This window comes from Physeter macrocephalus, chromosome 18, assembly GCF_002837175.3.
Source record: "Physeter macrocephalus isolate SW-GA chromosome 18, ASM283717v5, whole genome shotgun sequence".
In the NCBI taxonomy this organism is placed as follows: domain Eukaryota; kingdom Metazoa; phylum Chordata; class Mammalia; order Artiodactyla; family Physeteridae; genus Physeter; species Physeter macrocephalus.
Genome location: NC_041231.1, coordinates 58,290,347 through 58,302,410, shown reverse-complemented (window position 1 = coordinate 58,302,410; position 12,064 = coordinate 58,290,347). Strand labels below are relative to the sequence as shown.

Below are 12,064 nucleotides of genomic sequence, written 5' to 3'. Positions count from 1 at the left end.
ATGGGGTTTGCAGGAATTCCACAGGACTGGGGGGAAAAGAAACTCTCCTCTAGGAAGCCACACACAACATCTCATGTTCATTAGGACCCAGGGAAAAAATGCAATGGCTTCATAAGAACCTGGGACAGACCTACCTGCAGGTATTTGGAGGGTCTCCTGCAGAGGTGGGGGATGGCTGTGGCTCACTGTGGGGACAAAGACACTGGTGGTGGCAGTTCTGGTGACTACTCATTGGCGTGAGCCCTCCAGGAGGCTGCTGTTTTCTCACCCAAGACCTGGCCCCTCCCAACAGCCCGTAGGTTCCAGGTCTGGGACACCTCAGGCAGAACAACCAAAAGGCCAGGAACACAGCCCCACCCATCAGCTGACAGGCTATTTAAAGTCTTCCCGAGCACACAGCAGCCAGCTAAACACACCCCCAGACAAGGCCCTGCCCACCAGAGGGACAAGATCCAGCTCCACCCACCAGTGGAGATCATAAGAGACTACTACAAGCAACTATATGCCAATAAAATGGACAACTTAGAAGAAACGGACAAATTCTTAGAAAGGTACAACCTTCCAAGACTGAAACAGGAAGAAATAGAAAATATAAACAGACCAATCACAAGCACTGAAATTGAAACTATGATTAAAAAATGCCCAACAAACAGAAGTCCAGGACCAGACAGCTTCACAGGCAAATTCTATCAGAAATTTAGAGAAGAGATAACAACTATCCTTCTGAAACTCTTCCAAAAAATTTCAGAGCAAGGAACACTCCCACACTCATTTTACAAGGCCACAATCACCCTGACACCAAAATCAGACAAGGATACCACAAAAAAGAAAATTACAGGCCAATAACACTGATGAACATAGATGCAAAAATCCGCAACAAAATACTAGCAGATGAAATCCAACAACACAGTAAAAGGATCATACACCCTGATCAAGTGGGATTTATCCCATGGATGCAAGGATTCTTCAATATATGCAAATCAATCAGTGTGATACACCACATTAACAAATTGAAGAATAAAAACCATATGATCATCTCAATAGATGGAGAAAAAGCTTTTAACAAAGTTCAACACACATTTATGATATAAACTCTCCAGAAAGTGGGCCTAGAGGGACCCTACCTCAACAAAATAAAGGCCATATATGACAAACCCATAGCTAACATCATGGTCAATGGTGAAAAACTGAAAGCATTTCCTGTAAGATCGGGAACAAGACAAGAATGTCCACTCTCTCCACTTTTATTCAACATAGTTTTGGAAGTTCTAGCCATGGCTATCAGAGAAGAAAAAGAAATAAAAGGAATCCAAATTGGAAAAGAAGTAGTAAAACTGTCACTGTTTGCAGATAACATGATACTATACATAGAAAATCCTAAACATGTTAACAGAAAACTACTAGAGCTCATCAATGAATTTGGTAAAGTTGCTTGATACAAAATAAATGCACAGAAATCTGTTGCATTCCTATACACTAACAACGAAAGATCAGAAAGAGAAATTAAGGAAACAATTCCATTTACCATCACATGAAAAAAATAAAATACCTAGGAATAGACCCATCGAAGAAGGCAAAAGACCTCTTCTCAGAAAACTATAAGATGTTGGGACTTCCCTGGTGGCACAGTGGTTGAGAATCCGCCTGCCAATTCAGGGAATATGGATTCAATCCCTGGTCCGGGAAGATCCCACAGGCCATGGAGCAACTACACCCATGCACCAAAACTATTGAGCCTGTGCTCTAGAGTCTGCAAGCCACAACTACTGAGCCCACATGCCACAAATACTGAAGCCCGCGTGCCTAGAGCCCATGCTCTGCAAGAAGAGAAGCCACCGCAATGAGAAGCCTGCGCACTGCAACAATGAGTAGCCCCTGCTTGCTGCAACTAGAGAAACCCTGCACACAGCAACAAAGACCCAACGCAGCCAAAAGTAAATAAATAAATAAATAAATAAACAAATTTATAAAAAAGGAAACTATAAGATGTTGATGAAAGAAATCTAAGATAACACAAACAGATGGAAAGATAAACCATGTTTTTGGATTGGAAGAATCAATATTGTCAAAATGACTATACTACCCAAAGCAATCTACAGATTCTATGCGATACCTATCAAATTACCAATGGCATTTTTCACAAAATTAGAACAAAAAAATCTTAAAGTTTGTATGAGACACAAAAGACCCTGAAGAGCCAAAGCAATCTTGAGAAAGAAAAACGGAGTCAGAGGAACAGGCTCCCTGACTTCAGACTATACTACAAAGCTACAGTCATCAAAACAGTATTGTACTAACACAAAAACAGAAATATAGATCAATGGAACAGGATAAAGAGTGCAGAGATAAACCCACATACCTATGGTCAACTAATCTATGACAAAGGATGCAAGAATATACCGTGGAGAAAAGACAGTCTCTTCAGTAACTGGTGCTGGGAAAACTGGACAGCAACATGTAAGAGAATGAAATTGGAACACTCTCTGACACCATACACAAAAATAAAATGTATTAAAGCCCTAAATGTAAAGCTGGATGGTATAAAACTCTTAGAGGAAAACATAGGAAGAACACTCTCTGACATTAATTGCAGCAATATCTTTTTTTGATCCACCTCCTAGGGTAATGAAAATAAAAACAAAAATAAACAAATGGGATCTAATTAAACTTAACAGCTTTTGCACAGCAAAGGAAACCATAAACAAAATGAAAAGACAGCCTACAGAATGAGAGAAAATATTTGCAAATGAAGCAACTGACAAGGGATTAATCTCCAAAATATACAAATAACTCATACAGCTTAATATCAAAAAAAAACCCAATCAAAAAATGGGCAGAAGATCTAAATAGACATTTCTCCAGAAAAGACATACACATGAACAGAACACACATGAAAAGATGCTCAACATCACTAATGATCAGACAATGCAAATCTAAACTGCAGTGAGGTATCACCTCCCACCAGTCAGAATGGCCAACATCAAAAAATCTACAAACAATAAATGCTAGAGATGGTGTGAAGAAAAGGGAACCCTCCTACACTGTTGGTGGAAATGTAAATTGGTACAGCCACTATGGAAAATAGTATGGAGGTTCCTCAAAAAACTAAAAGAGTTGCCATATTATCCAGCAGTCCCACTCTTGGGCACGTATCTTGTGAAAAGCATAATTCAAAAAGATACATGCACCCCAATGTTCATCACTGCACTATTTACAATAACCAAGACATCAAGGCAACCTAAATGTCCATCAACAGAGGAGTGGATAAAGAAGTGGTACATATATATACAATTGAATATCACTCAGCCATAAAAAAGAACAAAATAATTCCATTTGCAGCAACATGGATAGACCTAGAGATCGTCATACTGAGTGAAGTAAGTCAGACTGAGAAAGACAGCTATCATGATATCGCTTATGAGTAGAATCTAAAAAAATGGTACAAATGAACTTATTTACAAAACAGAAATGAAGTCACAGATGTAGAAAACAAACTTATGGTTACCAGGCTGGAAAGAGGGAAGAGATAAATTGGGAGAACACGATTGACACATACACACTACTGTATATAAAATAGATATCTAATAAGGACCTACTGTGTAGCACAGGGAACTCTACTCTCTGTAATGGCCTATATGGGAAAAGAATCTTAAAAAAAGTGTGTATATGTATACATATAACTGATTCACTTTACTGTACACCTGAAACTAACACAACAATATAAATCAACTATACTCCAATAAAAAGTAAATAAATCAATAAATTACAGACAACACAACAGAAGGTTATAGGACAAAAGTTAGAGAAATATTTAAAATGTGCATATGAACAAAAAGGTTATATTTGGAATCATGGGTCAGCATAATTTTAATATTCCAAATTCCACTTTCCAAGCTAAAAAAACATTACTTCCCATTTTGTATTCATGCTTTTTTTCCCTCCTGTTGTTAAAAGAGGTTATTAATGCAAGAGACTCTGATTACTCAGCCCAAATGGGGGAAATGATACCTGTGTTTTATTTTGGAAGTTCTTTGGAAATTCCTGTTCCTGCTCAGGTTATTCTCAGTTTTTCTTTGTGCTATTTAGGAAATCTTAAAAATAACTAGGACTGGGCTTCCCTGGTGGCGCAGTGGTTGAGTCTGCCTGCCGATGCAGGGGACACGGGTTCGTGCCCCAGTCCGGGAAGATCCCACATGCCGCGGGGTGGCTGGGCCCGTGAGCCATGGCCGCTGAGCCTGCACGTCTGGAGCCTGTGCTCTGCAACGGGAGAGGCCACAGCGGTGAGAGGCTTGCTTAATTGCAGCTCTCTTCAAAGCCGTTAATATGCTAGTGGCCGTGACCTCCTAGAGGGCCAGATATATAGATACTTCCTGAATGATTTGAGTGTGTGCTGCCCTCCTCCTTTGGAATGCTAAACAAATAAACAAAAAATTAACAAATTATTAAAGAACTAAACAAAATTTTTATTGTCAGCATGATGATTATTTTGATACTAATTTAAAAGATTACATTTTTTCAGAAACAATTTTTTTTCCATTGATATTTCTTTGTTGGTGCCCTAACCGCACGTTTAGTTTACTATGGTTAATCCAGTAGTGGGAGTATAGTGTGCAGGTTTTCCACACTCTGGATCACAGAATCCCTCTTTTCACATGAAAATTTGTGAAGCTAATCTTTAGAAATAACTCTGGGGAATATTGCATCCTGAGATCATCTTTAAGACTTCTTCTAGCCTAAAAGTCTAGAATTCTAAGATGATGATTTGCTACTTTTTAACATATTCACTCTGCTTTTTGGGGGAGTAGGCACGGGGAGGATGGAGGATGAGAGTATTCAGAATGACTCTGTGATCTTAAATTCGGTCAAACTCTCAGTCTTCCAGCCTTCACACTGACCTTAGAAGGCCTTTATCTCAACCCCAATATTGTTGGTCTTTTTAATTCTTCATGTCTTCTGTGTCTAACTGAACTGTCATGACACCAATTGCCTATAAATCGTCAGTATGGTAATGAGCAAATTATATGCCCTTGATTACCATCCTTACATGTCCTTTAAGCTTGTGAATAATAATATATTTCTATTTGCACAGTACTTTACAGTTTGCAAATGATTTTCATAATCATGCTCTCATTCACACAAATTTCTTTTTACGTTGCAATTCATTTTATTTTTAAAATAGTCTCACTGCACAACTTAAAATGTTCTTATTGCTCCTGATCACAGCCTTGACACTTTGAAAGCCTACTGTTTTTATGAATGCCAGTGCATGACATAAGCATTATGTAAATGTGCACTTTCACACTTCATTAGGACAGAGAGAAGGTGCACAGGAGTGAATTCAGTTCTATTAAACAGCAACACCTTTTCCCTTCAAACTTCAGCTAGCCATCATGAAAGTGTAAAGTACAACCATTTATTTTTCCTCATTTGTTTTTCAAGTAGCAATGAGACCACTTGAAGGATGAAAGCAAGTGATGGTAGGAGGATATTGGAAACATTTGTGTAAAGTTGTAAAACTTGAAAGTAGCTCCAGCCTCACTCATAAATACGGATGCTTAGATACCAGCCCATGTAACACACCTGAGCAGTGAGGGGGTTCTGTGTCATGTAGTCCATTGACTAAGACAGCATTCACTGAGCAGCTCTGATGGAGATTCATGATGTATTAGGCATTTTCTGCTCAATGTACAATAATATTAGGGTAGAAGATGGGAGTGGGAGCAAAGAATAGACCAAAAAACAAACATAAAAACACACACAAAATGTTGTTCCCATAACAAGATAGATTTTTAGAAGTACATGGCGTAAACCTAAACTTTGCAAAAATGTACAGAGAGATCAAATATATACCACGGTTCCCATGACTACTACTACTAAAATTTCCCTTACCATTGCTGCTATTATGAAAATTTTGATTGCTTTTATTCTTAAAAGGAACCCCACTTTCTTGCATAACACAGAAATAATATGTATTTCTAGAGACGTAAACTCTTGGTTAAAAATGGAAATATTCACTCTATCAATGAGTTGCTTTCTTACATGATTCTAGGAACAAATTACCCAGGTTTCTCACAGCTGTAGCTGAGACATGAGGGCTTTTTGCAAATTAGGAAAAGGAAACCCTCTGGGTTTCTTCAGAAACCCTCAGGCTAACTGTCAAAACATCCCAGGCTAGTTCAAAACATTGTTGAGGGCTTTTTGTGAATTTGAATAAGGGCCACTTGCTCAGGGCAAATGCAGCCCTGCACCAGAGTACACAGCTTGGGGAACAGACCATGGGCTAAAATTAGCCCCCAGGCACTCCTTCGGCCAAGCATCCTGTGCAGTGAAACACCTGGACAACTCTACCCAGCAACACTGAGGTTTCTTTACTAAATTAAGCAACTGGGCACCAGAAGAACCCACAGAACACTGAGGGCTTCATCTGAATAGGACCTACAGATAGTTTGAAGTATCTTCATTTTAAAAGATACCCCTGAAATTCTCGAGCTAAATTCTAATCTGTGGGTGGAAGAGATAAGAGTAAAGATCAACCCACTATTAGCTCAGCCCTGCCATATAGATGGGGCAGAATCAGAAGAGATTATGTGGGCTGGGCTGGCAAAGTGACATATAATAAAAATAGCATTTGTCTTGTTAAACACCTACAGTGTGCCTACCAGTCTGCCAGACTCCTGGAGAGTAAAAAATAGAAGTAAAATATAGTCCCTGCTCTCAAGAATTTAAAACCTTGTTGAGATAGAGAAGCAAGGAAGAAGAAAAGAAATTGGAAAGTGAAAAAAACTGCATTGCCCTCTTACCTGTCTTATGTACATAAGCCCTTCTGCTTATGTGGATACACTTGGTGAGCTCCGTGAGGTAACAAAGAATCAATTGCTGCAGATGTAAGCTCTTATATACAGGATGGATAAACAACAGGTTCCTACTGTATAGCACAGGGAAGTATATTCAATATCCTGTGATAAAGCACAATGGAAAAGAATATTAAAAAGAAGTATGTGTATATGTATATCTGAATCACTTTGATTTCTGCTGTGCAGAAATCAACACAACATTCTAAATCAACTATACTTCAATTTAAAAAAAACAAACATACAACCCATTGCTATATCCTGGGTACATAGTAGGGAATCACAGATTGTTTGACTGAGTTTGTGAGGAATCTCATGGGAGTTCTGAAAGGACAGAAGTACTCAAGGAATTTCTGGGGGAGTTAAAACATAAGCCAAGCATTGAAAAATACATTCCATGAACATAGGAAATATTGCTTGTCTAGATATATTTGTATATTTACAACTTTACAATTGAAAGATATTCTTGATCTATTAGCCATGCTATTTAATATAAACAAACTCCAGTTCAAATATATATTTGTGTGAAAGTGGCAGAATTTGACACTCTCCTGAGCCCAATGTGCTTTTATAACTGTTATATTGAAAGAGCTTGGTAGCTTTTAAAGAGCGCTCACTGGAAAAGAGCACAGAAGGTGATTTCAAAGTTGTTTTGGTGTAATGACCCCTCTTATTCCATTGTTTTCACAGACCATAAACAAGACCGAAGGAAGAATGTCCGTCTGAAACTCTGCCTTGAATGAAGAAACTTCACTGAACAAGAAGTTGGCTTCCAGTTTTGCACAGGCGTCAACGGAATGCTTTTTTTTTTTTTTAATTTTCTACTTTACTCAATGAAAACAACGTGTTTTTATGTGCTGTGCAAGTGGTTCCTTCATGTGGTCTGACAGTTTATTTTTGCCATCATTCTTTTTAAAGAAAAAAAAATATCCCGGAAGAGGACAACAACAACAACAAGCAAACAAAGCAAAACATGGAAGGTTGACATTTATCTGGAAGAACATTTGAATTCAGAATTTATCTGAAGGTGTAGATAGATTTTTTTTTTGTTTTAAACGGAAAATCTGATGTCAAGAGGTGGGCAAGCAGAAATGGAAACAAATTGTCTTCCTCAGTAATTAAGCTACTCTTTCTTTTTCCCTTCTTGTTTAAATCTAGTGGGTTTTTTATTTTTTATTTTTCTTAGAAATATTTAGGTAAGGTTTATCTTGAATCTTAATTGCCTTAATTTTAAGGACGTCAAAGGCTCTCGAGGCAAGCTCTCAACGTCTTGTTTAAAAAAAAGAAAGAATTGAAATATTGTGCCAGCTTTCACTGGTACAGAAGTTTAAGACTATGAGTTTTTAGGGTGAAAAAAAACTGTACAGTTTAAAAGAAAATGTTTTTCTTCATTTGAAGAAAATTTGTTGATAAAAGAAACCATGGCAACTGTAAGAATTGGGAAAATGCTGGGACTTCTCATGAACTTTGTCTTAAGTGTTGAATCATTCTAGAAGGCTAAAACATTTTACAGTAAAGTTATTAACGCTGGTTTCAAAACAACTGCATTAGAAATAATGCGTGTTTGGGGGGCAGAATGCAGATTTTTTTATTTCTGAAGCGTGATGGCTAGCAAAAGCTTTAGTGCTTTTTATCTGCAGTCTTTTTTATGAGCTTTACAAACTTTTTAGTCAGCTTTGCTTGTCACATTGCAAAACCTAGCTTAAGAGCATTTAAAAAAAAAAACAAGTAGATAGGAGCTTATGGTCAAAAAGTGAAAAAAAAAAACAAAAAAAAAAACAAAAAAAGCAATAGATAGAGAAATTGTTGACAATTTCTGTAGTCTTTCCTAGTTGTGATCAAATTCAGCCTATGGATGGCCTATTTTATACCAAAGATGAAGTGGCACCCTATTGCAGTCCAGAAGATAGAGGTTGTTTTTCTTTTCTTCTCTTTTCTTTTTTAAAATTTTATTTGACCTACATGGCCGGACCAGTTCTTATTTTGTTGTTTGTTTAAACTACCTTCCACTGGTGTTTTACATACTGCAAAAAAAAAAAAAAGTTTTTATTTTAAATGTATTTTTGTTGATAGTAGAAGCTTGTTCCTGTGTGGTCAGCAATTTCAGCACCAAGAGTTCTGGATTCCAACCAATAGAGCCAAACGGCTTTAAATTCCATGTGCTTTTCTGGTTCCTTCCTAGCTCTCTTGAATTGTGAAGCCTGTATTGATGGCCACCAATGAGCTAAAACACTTGTTTAACAGGTTGAAACTTCTTTATATGAATTTTGAACTCAAGATACCCCTGAACTGGTCTGAAAGATCACTTGTCAAAAAAGCTCAGTGATGCTCTGTTGAGTGGTGAGTGGTCTCCTGCAAAGGTCTCACTGTATTTGTAACAATAGTCTTCCTTCGAAATTCCCGCACTTCTAGATTTTGTCTTCTCGCCTCAATCTTTGTCATCATCTACCGTGAATAGCCACCTTGACTCCGCAATTGGGGAGGGGATATCTTTTTTTTTTTCTTTTTTGCCTCTTTTCATTGTATTTTCATATCCTGGTGTTGTCAGAAGAAATAGAAAATAGACTTTTTAATTTCAGTTTAGCTCCCTGAGGCAAATAGGACCAATAAGATTGAGGATTCTATTAGTGGAATTTAGGTAAGCTTTTAATGCTAGTTGACAATCAAGAAATTGTATGATTTATATGAATAAGAACCCAAATAATTAGATTTGATCAATTATTAAAGCCAAAGGCGATATATTTGCATTGAGAATGATGCAAAACGTTGTCTAAAATGAATTAAATTGACTTACCAAACATCTCTGCATATTTGAGTCATGAAATCCATGTTCAACCTATACAGTTTTACCTGAAATGAAGGACAGTGGAACTTTGTTAATTGACCCATGTGCTAGAATGGCTTTCTAATGTATCATTAGAATCAATAGGTGAAATTCTTCTCACAAAGTCACAGGAACCTGTCTTAGTCCAGAAGGAAGAGGGTAATGCATACAGTGCACTGTAAAAGAAAACAGGGTAGGTGTTTAAAAAGTAAAATATTAAAAAGTAAAGCATATTCCCATTAGGTCAACATGAGTAATGAGTTTGACTCATAAAAAAATAATCAATATTCTACTATTTATGACCTGTAAACAAAGGCCTAGTGTTGAAATAAATCCAATTCTCTTATTTGAAAAACCCCATGAATTGAAAGCTCATTATCTAGAGAGTGATTCCATATCTTTGTGGTCCAATTAGAGGCAAAAATATAGCTAAGGCAATGTAGCATGTGCTATGAAAAAGTTTCAACTGGTCACAGCCATCCTTATGGTTTTCCATACTTTAGAGAGAATCCTAAATTTATACTTTCTTCTGTTCCATTTTTCAGCTTTCTTCTGTTCCATTTTTCAGCTTCTCATGTATTTTAAGGGTGGCACTTAAGTTTTCTCTTTGAGAAATGGGCCCCCAAGTTACTGGGGGATGAACAAACCTGTATAGGAACTGTGCTTTTTGTTTCTCTTTTTCAGTCTCTGAATGCTTTGTATAAATAAGGATTATCCTGGGCATAATTCATTTGAATATGAAATCAACATGCTTTCTTTTTCTTCTGTAAAAAAAGAAAACAAAACAAAACTTAATGTGATACAAAGAAAGTCTCATTTACACAATCAACAATGAGACTAAGAGGTAGCTACCATGTGGCTGATGAATGTGCCTAGGTAACTTCTTGTTTCTATTCAAAACTACTGCTTTATTTATACATTCAGCAACATTTTTTTCAACTATAAATTTCAATAATCTCAATTTTTTTAAACCACTTCAGGCAAATTTTATCATTTTGCCTGTGTCATTTTATGTGTCCATGTGTGCTTTGTGTTTGGATTTTTTATATTAGGCCATTCTATAAAATATTTTAAATCTAAAAGGAAAAAAAAGAAGGAAAAAGTGGCAAAGTGGCACATGTTCAAATTTATACATCATCTCACCTAAAAATTGTTTTTAAGAATCAAGTCTGGGGAAAAAATAAAAGCATCAACAGGTAAGCATTGTATGAAAAGTAAAACAAACTTTACTTTTCATACTTTACTTGTATCAAAAGTAAAACAAACCAAAACGTGTGTTCAGTACATACAGACATCAGAGTCCTAATTTAATCAGCAATATAGATTATGGTGACTTTAACCCAATTTAGGACTACAATCATTTTTTAAAGTATTCTGTTTCACAATACTTCAAGAATTTATTCAGATGTTTCCATTTTTCCTTTCAATTGTAATTGCCAAGACTTAGCCTAAATGTCAGGAAACAAACTAAAACCACAATCCAAATGGGATAAAAATCATCTCCTCCAAACTCTAGTTCCATGGTCAGTGGAGGAGTAGGTATTCTTTTAATAACGAGGAGGTATTGTCAGGAAGGAAGTCTGTATAGTGACTGGGAGCTCCTCAGAGCATGGCCATGTCTTCTGAAGACATCACGGAACCTAGGTGAACTAAAGGTAATACTTGCAGGGTGGGCGCCTGTTTGTCCTTCAACACGGGCATGTCTTGAATATTGCAAGTCACATGCTATTCTAAAAATAATCTACCTGACTGCAGTTTGGTCAGGGTTAGTTTGTTTCCTTGGTAGATTTCAATCATTCAGATGTTGTCGCCATGCTTCACTTGAATCAGTTCTCCTGTGACCTTAACATCTGCCACATTTGACAGCATATAAGACTCACTTCCATCCCTCCTAATGAAAAACTACATGGTGTTAAAAGCGTCTGTATCAGAGATGGAAAGCCCAGGGCAGGAGAAGGCTAGGTGGAGCAGGAGGATTGCTGTACCTACAGAGTCCATCAACCCCTTGCAAAACCGTTGTGTAATCATTTTCAATCCATGTATGAGAAAATAAAAGTACTAAAAGTACTTAGTTTTTTTTAACTTTATTTGAATAATTGGGGTGTCTATTATATATACACACACACACACACACACACACACACACGCACGCACACCTATGAGTCTTTCACAGTGGCCTAAAATTCCAATTAATGAAAGTTGAGATGTGATTACGACCTTTGCAGTCTTCTTTAAGCTTGAGAAAAAGTTTCAGTGGATTGTCTAGATAGATGATAATCTTAGTAGGAGACTGAAAATACATTTGACAATTCAGTCTCATTCTTAATCTGAGTGCAGGAACCACTGCAAGATGAGCTGATCAGCCGAGAGAAATTTTTAAGTAGGTTTC

The 12,064-nt window shown here is 37.0% G+C and overlaps 1 protein-coding gene across 1 annotated transcript in view; it reads left to right on the top strand.

The window, feature by feature from the left end:
• RBMS3 (RNA binding motif single stranded interacting protein 3) overlaps nucleotides 1-8,642 on the top strand; it is a 752,917-nt gene extending 744,275 nt beyond the window's left edge. The window contains exon 15 of the mRNA XM_055079737.1: nucleotides 7,542-8,642. Within this exon, the coding sequence (XP_054935712.1) occupies nucleotides 7,542-7,548 (7 nt within the window). The 3' untranslated portion in view covers nucleotides 7,549-8,642. The remainder of the gene's footprint in view (nucleotides 1-7,541) is intronic.
• Nucleotides 8,643-12,064: the final 3,422 nt, after the last annotated feature.